General features: G+C 50.7%; 1 protein-coding gene and 1 non-coding gene across 2 annotated transcripts in view; both read left to right on the top strand.

Moving 5' to 3' along the window:
- Window positions 1-845: 845 nt before the first annotated feature.
- Window positions 846-927, top strand: Trnas-aga (transfer RNA serine (anticodon AGA)). The gene has a single exon. It is a non-coding gene; the product is annotated as a tRNA-Ser (tRNA).
- An 11,221-nt stretch (window positions 928-12,148) lies between these two features.
- Window positions 12,149-15,532, top strand: part of LOC128274580 (microtubule-associated protein futsch) — a 28,733-nt gene continuing 25,349 nt past the window's right edge. The window contains exon 1 of the mRNA XM_053012817.1: window positions 12,149-12,383. Coding sequence (XP_052868777.1) covers window positions 12,149-12,383 — 235 coding nt within the window. The remainder of the gene's footprint in view (window positions 12,384-15,532) is intronic.

Here is a 15,532-nt window from a genome sequence, read left to right as displayed (position 1 = left end):
CGGAAGGGCCCGCGGGCGGGCCCTTCGCTGCGAGAATATTACGTTGGCGCGAGATTTCTACCAAGCGATCAGGCGATCGTGGCGTTGTGCTGCTACTAAAAAGGGAGAACGGCGCGCCAAACGTTGGCGTTGCGTTGCATCGCGAAGGGACTGCAGTTTCGAGGGCGCTGCGATGGTGGTGTTGCGTTATGCAAGTGACGTGTACAATCGGTACTCTCGAAGCAACTCGAAGCCAAAGCATGTATCAGGAACTTCAGCAGGGAATTTAGTATCTGGTGGAAGGACCATTAATTATTGTTTACGGTTTAGTTTAGTTATTAATGGAAATATTTGCAAATATTAGCACTACGTGATGTGAGGTGAAATGCCCTACTCACCTAAACTTCTCACGATGAAGTACCTCCAGCTCATCACGCGTTCTTATTCTGTTATATTATAATATTATTTTTTATATTACATTATTATCAGATGGGAAATGTGCACTCGAAGCAACTCAAAGCAAAAGCATGGATCAGGAACTTCAGCAGGGAATTTAGTATCTTGTGAAAATAACCTTCATTAATATTTACCTTTTGGTGTTCTTCACTTTAGTGGAAATATTTTGTAAACATTAGCAGCACGTGATGTGAGATGAAATGCCTTACTCACGATGAAATCCCAACTCATCGCGCACTCTTACTCTGTTATATTATAATATTATTTTATTATATTATTATAGTACTTTTAGTTTAGTTTCGTAGTGTGCCACAAATGAAGCCCGAAGTCGTGCTCCGATCAAAAGAGGGCCAAACACTTCGTGTCTCAAGTGGGGTTTTGATGGACTCTGGACACGCTCCGCCCGACAGGCAGTCGTGGCCGAGCGGTTAAGGCGTCTGACTAGAAATCAGATTCCCTCTGGGAGCGTAGGTTCGAATCCTGCCGACTGCGCGCACACGAAGATCCCTTTTTTTTCTCCCGCATCCGTCTCTCCTATTTTTACCTAGCCGCCGCCGCACAACTCTTTGTGCCGTCTCTCCCCTCCCTTTATTTTGCACGAAGGCACTACCACCCTCCCCCCCGCCGGTGGCCGCCATCAATATCTTGGCCATCGACGAGCGCCATTATTACGATTTGCGGAATCGCAAGTCGCGCGCGGCCATCGCGAAGTGGGGTCTCTCCGGGCGCCGGCCACCGGCATCTTCTACTTGCTCTTGGTCGTGTCGCCGGTGGTCGGTCGGGTCGTGGCCGCCACGACGGAGACGACGATGGCAAAACAAAATGTCTCGTAACAACTATCCACGAAAGTAATAGGATCCAAGGAGCGACCCCGGGCCGAACGGGTTGCGCGACGACGGTTTGCTGACGTCGTCGCGCACTCTTCGGCCCCGGGGAGGCGTAGTACACACACACACCCGCCCATATCCGTGGCGATCATCTTGGCAGGTGCGTTGGCGGCGATTGCCGTTGGCCGCAGCGACACTTTTGGTTCACGCCCTCGAAGCTAGGCCACGCGGTTCGATCGAAGGTCGCTAGCAGGGGCGCAGGGTCGGCAGGAGCAGGCCGTGGTTCCGATGCCGCGCGGCTCAATATGAATTTTGGAGTTTTTGAGGTCAAAAAGTTAGTTTCTTCCGATAAAACGCGATGGCATTCACTTCGCTAAACTAATTTCTCTAATTGAAAACATTAGCAAACATTTCAATAGGATGTAAATTACTACAAAAAGGCTTGGTGACTCTTTTACACCAAAATATTATTTCAATAAACCAACTTCACAAACCGTTTATTCAAAAATAGTTTACTTCGTTGCGTCCGTTAGTAAATGTATCTGAAAGCAATAAAACGAAATCCACACCCATCAAAGCACCCCGAGAGCTCAATACTTTTCCTCGGGCATGGCGGCCACAAGGAACGTGCGAGTCGATGTAGGAAATTCCGCGCCCAGTCCGAGCTCTACCACCCGGTGCTGCGCTCCTGGTCGAGGCATATCGAGTTTTGTGGTGGTCACAGTGTACTCGCGTCGACTCGCGTCCAATCAGCGACGTCGTCGTCGTGCGGCATCATCTCTCCCCGTCGCGTGTTTTTGGGGATGTGGTAACTTCCCTACACGCCTTTTTCGCCCTCGGTCGATAGGCGCATCCCTTTTCAACGCCCTGGTGAAGATGCGACTGCGGTGGCCGGACGACGACATCCACAACAATGCTCTACTTTTGCCAGGCACGCAGGACCCGGCGAAAGTGGCTCCGGTTGGCCTCGGTTGGCCCGGTCTCTGCGTGCGTCTGCTGTCTCCGTCGTCGGGTGTCTCCGGGGCGGCGGCGGCCCACCCGAGAACCGGTTTGGTATAAGTACTCTTTCACTCTCACTCGATCTCATCGGGCCCGTGGCGGTGGCACGACGACGAGCTTTGGGAGCTTCGGAGCCCAAAACTCCGCGGCGGGCATGTTTCGCCTCGGCCGAGAAGGGCGCGCACTTTGGCCCCAGCTTTGTGTGGGTTTCGCCGAGGCTCCCAAAGAGGTGTGCCGTTGAAAGGGACACCGCGCCGGGTTTGGGAGATATTTTAATCGGCGCCTCCTTTCGAAGGAGCGTCGAGCGAACGCGCGACCGTCGTTTGCCCTTTGGCCACACGGAACACGGAAACGAAGAATCAAGGATCGCACGGGGCAAAGCTTTCCAAGTTTCATCCATCAGGCTCACACACACACACACACGCCGGAGCGGAAAGGGCAAAGGCTCGCGTGAGAATGCGGCTACCGGAAACCGGTTGATAATGAAAAATCGATAGCTCTTATCCAACGACGGTTGCTGTTGCTGCGCTTCGTACTTCGGAGTTCCGGGGCCCAAAGGTCGAAAGTTTTCTGGGGCCACACACAACCTTATTGGGCTTTTCTGTTGCTTCGCACCATCAAGGGGCTGCTTTAAAATAGACACGAAACACGGAATGATGGCCCCCCGGGGGGAAAATGGAATGAAATTACAATTATAGCTGACAGGCCACCCGACCATGAGGCTCCAGAGGATCCGCAGAGAGGAAAGTTTTGCGCCCGAATTGCGCTGCGAAATTCCGCACGAAAAAGAGAGGTTAGGATTGCTGCTGCTGCTGCTGCTAAATGCCAATCAATATTTGGCTGATTAATGCCCGGGTTGCCGGTGTTTGGCCGGTTTCTGGGGATGTTGCCAAAAAGTGCTGAAGCCACCAAACACACACACACACACACACGGGCGCACAGGACGAGAAAGTGGACCACCGGCGAGATGGCGCATGATAAACGGTGCCGCAGCGCTTGGCTATTATATTTAAATTTTTCTTACGTTATCGCCGTGCTGGCCATCGCCTGCTGGGATTCAGTAAGAAGCTTCGGAAGATGGCCCAACGGCGGCCAGGATAATCCTAAAGGCCCAGCTCATCTAGTGGCAGTTCTTGGCAGCACTTTTGGGCGGCATTTCCCTCGTATGAGCTTATATTCCGTAGACGAGGCCATTTTGAGCAGCTTCCCTCAGCTCAGGTGTTCAGCCACAGATATGCAATAGTCATTGCGCAGGATAAAAGGGGGTTCACAGAAAGGCTTGAAAAGCCCGGAGGAGCATTTGGCACAACGTCCGATCGTTCGTGTCGGGCGGTGCAAATTTACACCGCACGAATTATCATATGAAAGGGAACCGGGCGAACCGGGGATAAAAAGGGGGCCAACCCGGGTATAAACTCGTGTTACATATTAAGCTCCCAAGCTGCGTGTGCGTCTCCGTCGTTGTCCCGCATTCTGGCATCCGGTTGGCCTGCGAAACACCCACCTGATTGCGCAATCGGATGTGGGTTTTATTATTATTTATATTGGCATTATTGTCGGGCGGCCATTCTTAGTGCCGGCCGGCAAGGACCTCTGCGGAGAACATATTGCAAAATGCCATTCCGCTATGTAGTTCCCCGGTGGTCATAAATCGACGGGTTCCGTGTGTATGGAAATGCAGGACTTGTTCTGTGGCCGTGAAGGACAGAGCGTCACGTACGCGCAACGGAAATCGATGAATCTCGGCTCGGAAGTGGGTCGATAAGCGGGGTGTCCACCCACCCCTGGATTGGTTCATTAAAATTCACAGAGAACGTCAAAGAAATGTCACTAACAAGAGTGACGAAACCGATTCGCGCGCACGATGCACTCTGCAATCCTTCCGGTCCGGTCCGGTCCGGACACCTTGAAGCGATGATGGAGCGCCGACCGACCGACACAGAACTCCGGACCGGAACCGGAAGAATGCCATAAAATCGTATACACGCTACGGTGGACATTTGATGTTCTCGCCCCCCCCACCCCGACCGGATCGTGTGGAATCGACCGGAACTCATGGTTCCGCGCGACTGGCAACACAAATATCCGCCATCATCCAGAGCACACCCGGGACGTTCCGGGAGTGTACCGATCGTACGACATTTGCCACCACATTGGGTCCCTAAAGCACCCCGGTGTGTGTGTGCCCCGGGAAGGGGAAGGACATAAAAATAACGCTCCGGTGACAAATATAGAACCACAAATCGAAAGAACTCGGTGCCGGGTTATTGTTATGTGCCCGGCACACACACACGATGATCCAATCTCCCCGAGAATGGGCTTCGATTTTCGGTGTCCATGCCGGTGGCCAGCCGTCTTGTGGGGATTAGCAGCAGTGCCTTGGAGGCTAATGATGGCAGCAGGAAGTAATGCCGCTTGAAGGACCCATTCCGAGACGTAGATAAATGAAGCTGTTCCGCTCGCTTGGCTCGAGTCGGGCGACATTTATGGTGATTTCGTTGTGTTTTCTTAGTTCCCACGACACGGGCCGAAGACACTGGAACCCCAGACAGGGGCAAAGGCAGATGAGCCTTTTCTCATTCATTTGGTTAAACTGATGAAAGATGAGATTGGACACAACGGAGACCGACCGACGGGCAAAGATTGCTTTATCGATTACTTTGCTTAGACCACTCCGGGCTGTTGCCGGAAGCACGGCGTACGGCGGTGGTGAGTCAATGCTTATGATGTATTGCGACAGACTCCGGCCCGGTATGGTTTGGAGGCATTTTATGCGTGACAGGTAATAACGAGAGAGCTGATGAAGTAGATCAAGCGAAAGAACATCAAAAAGGGAAGCTCATTGGGATGACGCAATCAGAAACGCTATCAGATGACGCTATTTGGACGATAATGGCCCCATTTCTTGAGCGGCACGGAAGTAACGGCTGGTGGCTTTTCAAGTCATAATAAAACAATATCGCGTTGCACTAATTGCATTTGCAATTTAAACACGCTCACGCTGCCCGCACGAAACAATGCAAAATCGGTTCGATTTCTTCGTCACACTAATTAATGGCCCGGCTTCCTTATGGCCCGGTGCTCCCGGGGAATTGTGTTTGCTTTCGCCCGCTTTTGCCGGATATTACTTTCCCAACTCGGAAAGAGAGAAGGGAAGGCAAAGAAAAGCAATCGATTGTTAGTGTACAAACGAGACGAAAGTGTCCGGCCGTCGGGCAAACCGGGACGCGAAAAGTTGCAAAAAGTGCCGTTGCGGGAACTCAATAAAAGTGCCTCTTCACCCGTGGTACCCGTCATTTCGGTGGTCAATTATTGTTGGTCGTCAAAGATAGTGGTTGGCCGCTTTCGAAACCGCTTAACACCTGTTAATCGGATTAATTGACCCGATTCCAAGCGTGACAAATGGCTTAGCGAAGGCTACCCAGCAAAAGAGGTACATTTTGTGAATTCGATCGTAATGTCGGACGGATCCTTGGAACGAGCCCCAATTTATCCTTTTCTGGTGCATCGTCCGAGAGACTTCGAATTCGTCGAGAAAGAAAACTCCTGCGCATATGCAATTCGCACAGCACACATCTCCCGCGGCGGCACAGTAGGGAATTTGTATGCGAAAGGCGGACATATTTGTTTTTAGGAAGAATCCATGGACTTTTTTCAACGTTTTTGTTTTCTTTGCATGTGTTTTGATTAAATTCAACTTTTTATGTGTAATACAAGCGTTCAAGTATAATAAATAAGCTTTTTTTCGTTATTTTAAGGTTTTTAAACCCCCGCTGATAGAGCAGTCGGTAACGCTCTTCGCTGTCAGCGCAGCTGGCCGTGGTTCGAATCCCGGGATCGGTTGTCAGCCAACCGGCCATGGTTTCGATTCCCGATATCGGCGTGACAGGGGGGTTGGCGCGGGGCTAACAATCCCGTCCGTAAAAATTAAATGTTACATAAGAGCATCAGAGATTAACATTGTCTCTGGTGCCAGGCCAAGGCTGCTCAGCGGTTGTAGCGCCAAAAGAAGAAGAAGAAGAGGGTTTTTAAACACCCGAGCTATGCAATTTGAATGACACTAAAATCTTTTAATGCACAATCTAAACGCCTAGGTTATGCAATCTGTATTGCACCAAAATGTTTCAATGGATAATGCTTTGCAAATGCGTAAATATTCTGCAACAAGAGACCAGGCGCCTCCTTATGCATCAGGAATTGTTTTCTTAAAATAGGAATTTGCGAAACTTTCAGTCGGAATCTGCAAATAAAACTTACAAGAAATGTTTAAAATGATCTAAACTTTAATTGTAATGTTTCGTTTAGGATGTACAACGCTGTAAATTTTTTTTGCTGCATTACCAAAGTTGAAAAACTGTATTTTTTCATAATTTCTATACTAATTCCCGATAAAAATATACTAGCAATGTCAAACGTAATCATTTGATTATTTCATACGAAAGAAGAATTCATTACCTTTCAAACAGGTACAGGTACATTACCGTTGCAGAACTGTGCTAACGATCGCGTTAAAGTAGCTGATAAAAATTGGTTTTAAAGAGCCATTTTTATCACTGTTTCGACTTTGATTTCTCGGAATCTACACAACATGGAAGGCTAAAAATTCGGATTTGTCATAGATATCTTATCTATTTTAAGGCAATATAACTAAAACCCTCAGTTTTTGCATTGACTTATGACCGCCTTTTCCCCATTGTGGGCGGTGAGCAACGCGGTTTCTCACAGCTTCTCATTCTCTTACGCTCTCACGCTCTCGCTCGCTCACCGTGCGGCACAATCTCTCAAATTAATGCACCATCATCATCCATCGGACGTTGGGCCATTTTCCGGCCTCGGATGGTGTTGGGTCGGGTTGGAGGAGAACATCTGTGCGCCGAGGCTTCGCTTCTCCACCAACAGCTGTTCACTTTGACATTTGAACCTCTCGCGAAGTTGCCCGTCACATGTGCCTTATTCTCTCTGTCTCTCTCTCGCACACACACACACACCGGCACGTTCTGGCGAGAATCTGGAGATTCGTTTTCAATTTTGCACAAGTGAAATCCCTTCTGTGTCATCTCCGCACGATAACCTCTGGATTCGACCCACGAAAGCCGCCGCCGCTGTCCGGAGACAAATTGCTAAGCATCATGTCTAATTTGCACTTCAACATCGTCAGAGCATGCTGCGGGGTGGCAGGGCAGGGCAAGGCGGCGTTTACAAGGCACACTGCACTTGATGCAACCCTGGGGACGACGACGGATGAGCAGCGAACTGTGTCTTTTCGTCGTTCAAGGGTGGTCCTAGCCACTCCTGGCAATGTAATGAGCACGGCAACATTGCATTTCTTTTCAGGGAATTTCCAGGAGCACCAATTAACGAGGTGAATCAACAGATTCTAAACAAAGCATTTTTGAAAATTTGATTACTTGCATGACACAGATAAGGATAATAATGTTCGTATCGTTTAAAGAAGAGTTTTTGCAACTAAGAGCAACATGTTAACTATATGACAACTTATGACAATCTGGGTGAACATTCTTTTAAAAAGGATTCAAAATGTACAAGTTTTATAAAAAACCTAATCCCATTTAGTGGTAATAAAATAAACACACGATAAATGAAGTCACCATCAAATATTTACGTTGTGATAGTTTACATTAATCATCCAAATTAATTAATAAAACGAAAATAAAGAGAAGATAAGGAAAAACATTGCAAATTATTATGCGGTGCTCGGGAGAATGAATTAATGAATGGCCCGGAAAGTGTATAAAATTATAATCCATCATTCGAAACGAAACAACAGAGAGAGAGAGCGGGTTGTAAATTTACTTTTACTTTCAAAACGTCACGAACTAAGTTATCTGCGGTGCCCGGTGCGAATTTGTCGCAACAAACTGGAGAACAACACGTCGTGTGAGTCGGTGACGGTGGGGTTAAATGACACATTCTGGGGTCTAAAATTAGCATCGGCACACACCGGCAAGTTTGTCTCCAAAAGGGCGGCGGCTGGAACAAAATATTCGCCGCCGGAAAGCCGGCGTGTAACATTAATGCTCGTCGTCGTTCCATATTCCCTGGGCGCGCGCCGCTTCCGAGATTATTGCTGTGGCTTCCCACCTCTTTCGGGTTCCCGTTTTATGTTTCGCTTTCCGCTTTGTGTGGCCCCAAACATGTCTTCGGTCGATTCCTCTATTACCTTCTGTACCGCTGGCAGGTGCGACCGCAACTCGAAGCGGCTCGTCGGTCGTCGATTGGGATCCCTTTTTTTTTTGCTCTTCGTTGTTGCAAATTAACCAGTTTTGAATTTAATGTATTCGAAGCTACACGCTAAGCCCCCGTTGCGATCCAATTCCGATTCTATCCGGAAATTATTCGCCGAATTAAACACAGATGTCCCGCGGAAGGTGCACCGAAAATGGCAAACTTTTCGCGAAATCCGCTCGACGGTACAGTTATGCTAGGGTTTAGGGGCGATTGTTTGCCATTTTCCCGTTGTTCCCGTTGATGCCAGATGACATGCAAAACGGGGAACGACGGCGCGCTCAATTAGCGGTCCGGATGGTTTGATGTGACTCGCGGGGCCAAGAATCGGTCGGACGGAAAATCTGCAACGCGGCCGCTTCGGTCGAATGGATTTTTCCTTTCATTTTGCAATCACGGTGGCTCCGGTGGGGCGGCAGTGGAAAGAAAAATGGTGGTAAAATCTGCCGAACGCGCGCCGATTGTCACGGTCGAAGAAAAACGGGATCGGCCACAGCACGGGGAAAGGCAATTGAGCCAGTAGCGCGCGCCTTAATGTGGGTATTATTTATCTGGAGCAATTAATACGAATCGGAAGCTCCCCCCGTGGGGCTTCGGGCGGGGGTCCCAAAAATAGAAATGAATGTTCGACGTCAGTTATTACCGATTCAATTTCGTCCACGTGGTCCACGGGGGGCGTTGGCGATCTTCGCCTCCCCTCGGGCACTCGATGATGCTTTCCAAACTTTCTCACCTTCAAACAGCAGACCCACGGGGGCCACGGGGGCCACCGTAAAGCAATTGCTCCGGTGGGGTGCGGCTTTATTGCGACCCCACCCCGGGGCCGGAAAGGGGTTGAACGCATATGCAGCGCCACAAATTGGGTTTCGGTGAACGCATTTTAATGGCACACAGTTTGTTTTCCCCGGCATCCCCCACAAGCCCCAACGAGCCAGGCCGACCGGAACCGGGGCGTAACGTGGTGCCGAACTCGTTCCGGGGTCCGTTTTTAATGTTGCCATTTATAATCGCCGCTCGGATGTGAAGGCGAAAAAATGGCAATTTAAAGGAATGCACCTCCAGATAAGACGAGATAAGAGGCGGAATTGAAGAGATCTAACAACATAACACGCCCGACGCCATCGTTCGGCTCGAGTGCCGATGAAAGGCCGCCCAAATGAGAGACCCACAGACTCATTATCGGTCGGGCCACCGGAGTGCGCTTATCGGAAGTGGTGTGACCGCGCCGCCCGAAATCGACTGTTGTTTCCGATCACTTAGCATATTTCGGATGTCCAATTTCGCGTCCGATGCTTTCGATTCGCGGCGGCGGCGGCGAAGCCGAAATTGGTCTAAATCCGGCAGCGGGGTGGCCAGCGAAGCTCGTTTTTCGCTGAGCACGGCGGCCGCTTTTTCCCCATTTCGGTCCGCTGCTCTGCGCTAATGCTCCGTAATGCCGCCGGCCGGCCGGTCCGGTGCATTTCGTTGGGTTTCGATTTTCGATCGACGAGATGATTAGCCGTTTTTTTCGATCCGGTTCGATATTTCGATTTTCCCGATTTGTTTTAGTGGCCGCTGGTGCTGCTGAAATTGCAGTTTACGATTTCGCCTTTCGATGCCGACTTTCGACTCCTTTCTATCGCTTTTATGGTCCGCTCACGGTCCGAGTTTTTATTGATCAAGCCTTATAAAAATCGATCACGCCAAGGAGCCGGATGCAACTTGATCCGATGCAGGGCGGTTGAAGGGCTAAGTGACTCCGCCGGTCGCCGCCACAGACCGGAAGGAAGTCACCGGATTGCAGGCTGGGGGGCTGAGGACTCGGGCGACGGTGTGACGCATAGGTCGCATCATTAAACTCCCATTCAGCGGGGTGCACACGTTGGGCCACCGTCGGGTCGGTCGGGAAAACAGATGGTTGGACCGTCTCTCGGCTCTCCGGTCGGTTCTGCCTCTCTCTGCCGGCGGAAGAGAAAGCATGCGGCCAACTAGCACTCCCCGTTAGGGTCCTCGAGTAACCGGTAGCGCACGACGAAAATCGAACGGCGCGAAGCATGCGCGATTGCGTTCGTCGTCCCAAAATCGCCGTCATGGTGTCTGTGGTGTCCGCATTTGGGGTCTCTCTCTCTCTCGAATTCCGGCTTTCCTTCTCGGGTTGTCTTCGGGTTTCGGGTTGAAATTTTCTTTACACTCTCCGACCGTCGTCTCATGCGACCGTCGCCGCGAGAGTGACCGAGAAACCGAACCGCCGAGCCGTGGCCAACCGGAGCCAGCCAGAAGCAGTCTGCCAGCAGTCGGGCTTGTCATACTGAAATCGTTTTCGCAGCAACGCGCAAGTGACTTGGCCAAACCGAAAATTCAAAGACCACAGCGAACAGACAGACAGATAGCAAACGAAAGCAGCGCCGGTCCGTGTGATGAAGTGATCCTTTCCTCGCGACTCAAGTGATCAAAGCAAACTGAGATTATTAAATGGTTAACAGCCATCCTGCTGCCAAGTGTCCGCCAACCTTATGATATGCGCCAAAAAGCCGCTGCGAACTGAAAGTTAGAAATTATAGAGACGATCAGCCAAAAAGTCCTTCGCCCGCTGGAAAGGTCGCTGTCGAAAGTCGAAAAAGGGCTGCACCGAACGAACGAAGGAAAAGCGCAGGAAAAGAGGTCCAGCATAACGTCATCAAGAGCGACCGCGAGATAGAGTGTGAGAGTAAGAGTCGCGTGAGATAGTTCTTTACGTGTGTGTGTGTACGTGCGTGTGTGTTGGCCGTTTTTCTTCGAGGATAATCAAAGGGTGTGAGAGCAGCAAACGGGCCGAGAGACTTTCGACGTGGTTCCTGAATCTGATCCTGAAAGGGCAGCTGCGATTGTTACGTTACGCATTAGTTATAAGTCGCCATTCAAAACGTATACCATTTAGCCTGTAACGCTAAGTAAGCTACACCATCCCGTCAAGCTCGTGTTTTCCCGTGGAAAACCAAAGTAGGCACGAACGTTAACGTCGCATTGGAGGGACACTGATGAAACGCGACAGCATTCGAAAACACTAGGTATTTCGCACCATCGCGGCATTTTCCAACCGGTCACCGGTCGGGAAAAGTGTGTCAAAAGCTCGACAAAGCTCGCCCCGAAATCTCCGGAAAAGAAACGGAGCGCAAGGATTGCGAAATAGTTACTCCCTTCGCGGGATCGATCAAGGCGGCGGCGACGGCGACGGTGTGTGTCAGTGTGACAAGTGCGGTAAGTGCTGTGTGTGTTCGTGTCTGTGAAAGTGAGAAACACTCACTGTGAGAGAGTCGTCACGCTCACATTTGATTCGCTCTTCGCAAGGATCGCCGTTGCTGCTCCGGCGAGAGAGTCGGATCCGGTCGGTCCGTCGGTCGCTGGCACCGTTTTCTCGCGTCCAGAACGAGGCTAGTGGACCCGTCTCGGTGTCACTGTGTTAGTCGTGAGCGAAAAAGTGCACAGACAGGACACACATTCGCGGGTGTGCGGGTCCCTTATCGACCTTCCCTCTAAGCTCAGCCACACACCGAGTGCCAGGAAACAGTTAAAGTTCAAACACTATCCTTCAGCGTCGAGTTAAGCACAAAACCTTCGCCCGATTCCGATTCCGTGCATCCATCGGAGAGGTTGAGAAGAAAACCGACCGCCTAAGGGACCGCATGGAGCAAGATCAGGTGGCTCCGGTTGAGGTGAACGGTGGCGCGGAGCAGCACGAGCAGCACGACGACGGAGGGATCGATCTTGGGGGTGGTGGTGGCGCTGGATCCGACGGACCGCCGAGTATCCTCGGGGTCGGTCCACCGAGCCCGCTGACCGGGTGTTATCTGTTGATCATCATCGGTGAGCCCCACTCGCAGGACCATAAGGATATTATCCTCCAACGGCTCATCAAAGGTAAGTGGCCGGTTCGGCCCCATTTGTCACCCGCTTAGGCGACGTAATCAGACGTCAGTCGCAGATTAGCCCGGCACGTGGCGGCCGGGGGTTCGGTAGCCGGAAGTTGCAGCTCCACAGTGTCCATTACGTCACGTTAGAATTAAGGCGAAAAAACTGGCCGCGGAGAAAAGAAAGGTGCTGGCGTGAAAAGAAACCCGCGTATCTGTCCGTCGGCGACCGCCTTCAATTAGCGATTGGATGTCGTAAAGCCGACCGAAAGATTATCCTCCGTCGGGTCCTTGGGGTGGCCAAAAGAAACCAGAGTTGTGCCGATCGTTAGCAATTAATTACATCATCCTTGGCACCTAGCACCACCATCCCGTCGTTGGAGTCCCGTCGGCAATCTGCATGTTTTCTGTAAATAATGGTGTTCGGGAGGCCTAGACGGGCCAGACATAGACGTTTTTTGGGACAGGCCTCCCCGAACCCGCTTGGATCCGCCTTAGTCCGAGTCATTCACGTCCATTGCCGGGAATTAGGGTGTGTGTGTGTGTTTGCTGGCTGGCTGAACCATATCGTGACGGCGCTGAAAGCATGGGCAAATATTAGCACAGGACCGCGGCCCAGTCACGCGGCGATGCGGGCTTCAACCGATGGGGGCCGTCGGCAACCCGACAGCAAAAACGCGTCTGGAGGACATTGGAGGACATGGTGTCGTTTCTCCAGTCGCCATTATCTGTAAAACCAAATATTGTTTGTGCACTACGATAAATTACATCGTTTTTATCTATGGACACTTTATAAGTAAAAGAACAGGGTACCGATGAAGAGTTTCGTTGTGAAGTTTCGAACATAGTGAGACGGTTTCTCACCAATAAAATAAAGCTCATTCTCACCTCGGACTTGCAGAATGCTCACGAATAGAACGAAAAAGCGTAGATAATGTGAGTTGACTATTTTCTTTATGCGGCTGTAAAAATGTTGACCGACACTTCATTTTGTGAGTAATTATGATGCAAAAGAACTTCAAAATTAGAAGCTCCTCTTCAGGCAAAGAAAGCTTCCGAGGTGAGATGAGACGATTGTGAGACGGATGAGATTATTGCAACATCTCACAGCGAGCACAGCTTACTTAAATCTTGAACGTAAGAAAAATGGCTACTTAGGCGTGCTTTCAATTTAAAATAACTACTTCATGAATCTTGAAGAATCTTCCTCCATTTGAGACACCTTGCAGTCGCATCAATGGCCCAACGTTTACAATCTTCCCCCGTAGAAGATCTTCCACTGGATTAACGTTGAATGCTACCGAATTCCTTGGAAAAGCCGCCGGAACGGAATGCCGAAGAAGGATCACTTTAATCATCGTGTGAAAAATGGCATCCCATTCGTCTGGCTCGGGTATTTAGTGAACTCGGCAACTCGGTCGTCATCGTTTGCGGTGGAGAAGAGAAAAATATACCATTCCACTTCACTTTTCTCACCGGAATTTTCCGCAGCAATACTGGTGCGCCCATTCATCCTGTTGTTGTGTTTGTGTCTTTCAGAGTATTCTTGGTGGGGCGCAGCAGAAAACGGAACAGAATGCTTCCAGACGGACGGCTTGATGGATGAAAAGTTCGAATAAAATGCCTGCCGCCTGCCGCGTTTGCTCTGGGTGGCAGCCTGGCCTGGCAGGATCAAAGGAAGGAACCCCGTTTGGCGTAGAATTTAAATGGGCCCCCGGTTTGAGTTGCACAAACTGTTTGCACTTATCAACCAACACTTTCGCGTGAACTCGTCGGAACACTGCGATTTGTTCGCCTGAAACGCTCCGGAAACGGAAAGACGGCAGAAACCATAATAATCAATTCTGCCTCGGTGCCCGGTCCTGCAGCAGGACCCCAACGATTCGTGTTATTTCGCTCCTATCCTAGGCTAGGCCGTCGCCCGAGTCCAGGGAAGGGAACATTAAAATGCTTCACAAGGAAACAAAAGCATTCCCGGGTGTAATTTCAGAACGGAGCCGGAAGAGTTTTCGCTTTCCATCTCTTTTTCCTGGGACAATAAACCTGGCCGTTGTTGCCATCCCGGAGGTGACAAAATGTAGCACCACCGGCCGGGAGACAAACACTAATCCGGCAGATCCTTACGGCTCTGGAGGGCTTCCGGTTCGCCAAAAGTTGAAGCCTATCATGTTTTCCCACAGGAAAATGGCCCCCACCCCAAATTTGTGTTCCGTTTCGCGACGGAACAAGCAACGTCCGGAAGGATCGTGATTGTCGGCGGCGAACCCAACCCCGTCTATTGAATCGATAGAGTCCCCCGGAGTTCTATTTTCGGAGCGGCGTAAAATGGTGCCACGCGGCCGGTCGATTATACGCAATGCTGTTTTCGTGTCACCGGGCGTCATCTGCGGTCACGGCGCCGGAACAGGAAGCGCAGCGGGCGATGCGTTTGGCGTGTGACATGCGACCAGGACCAGGACGGCTTTTGTAGGATATCCGCGGGCAGGGAAAATGTCAAAATCGAGAGCCTCGATCGGATCGGTTTGGGACGATGTTTGATAATTTATGAACGTGCTCCGGAACGGTTCCCGGTTTTTGGGTCACTCAGTTCCGCTCAGTTCTCGGCTGTTCCGAAAAAGTTCCGAAAAAGTATCGTGGAACGCGTGCGAACCTCACTCGGTCTGTAGTGGTGCTCTCAAGGATGTTTGAATTGGCCTCGGGTCGGTCGGTATTTCGCTCCACCGAATGCAGAGGTTTTCTTCGCTGCGAAGGCTGCGGAATGGCCGCCGGAAGTTGCGTCATCGTTGCTGCGCCAACCAGCTTCTGCCGGTGAAGGGGGTTCGTTCAGTGCAAACAACAAGACGGAGAGACCCGGAAGCAATTCAACACAGATTGGGACGAAGAATTTGGTAATTGAAAGCAGTGGTGTAACCCGTAAAGTCGTCGACAATTAAACGATATGGGAACCGTCGCCGCCGTTTGCGGTTTGCCCGGAAGGATCTGTCTAATCCGGGCTCCCGGAAAACATCAAACCGGAAACGAGAAGTGGCGCTGTAGCTCGTTAAGTGCAATCATTACCGCAGTGGCCGCCGAGTGGCCCCATAAAGAAATGGCATGCACTGGCGAAAAATTTTATGGACCCCGCTGGCGGCCACTCGCACTCCGCCGATATCCTGGCTG

Source organism: Anopheles cruzii, chromosome 3 (genome assembly GCF_943734635.1).
Source record: "Anopheles cruzii chromosome 3, idAnoCruzAS_RS32_06, whole genome shotgun sequence".
NCBI classification, from domain to species: Eukaryota; Metazoa; Arthropoda; class Insecta; order Diptera; family Culicidae; genus Anopheles; species Anopheles cruzii.
Note: the sequence above shows the minus strand (reverse complement) of the source record. Positions and strands in the feature narration are given on the sequence as shown.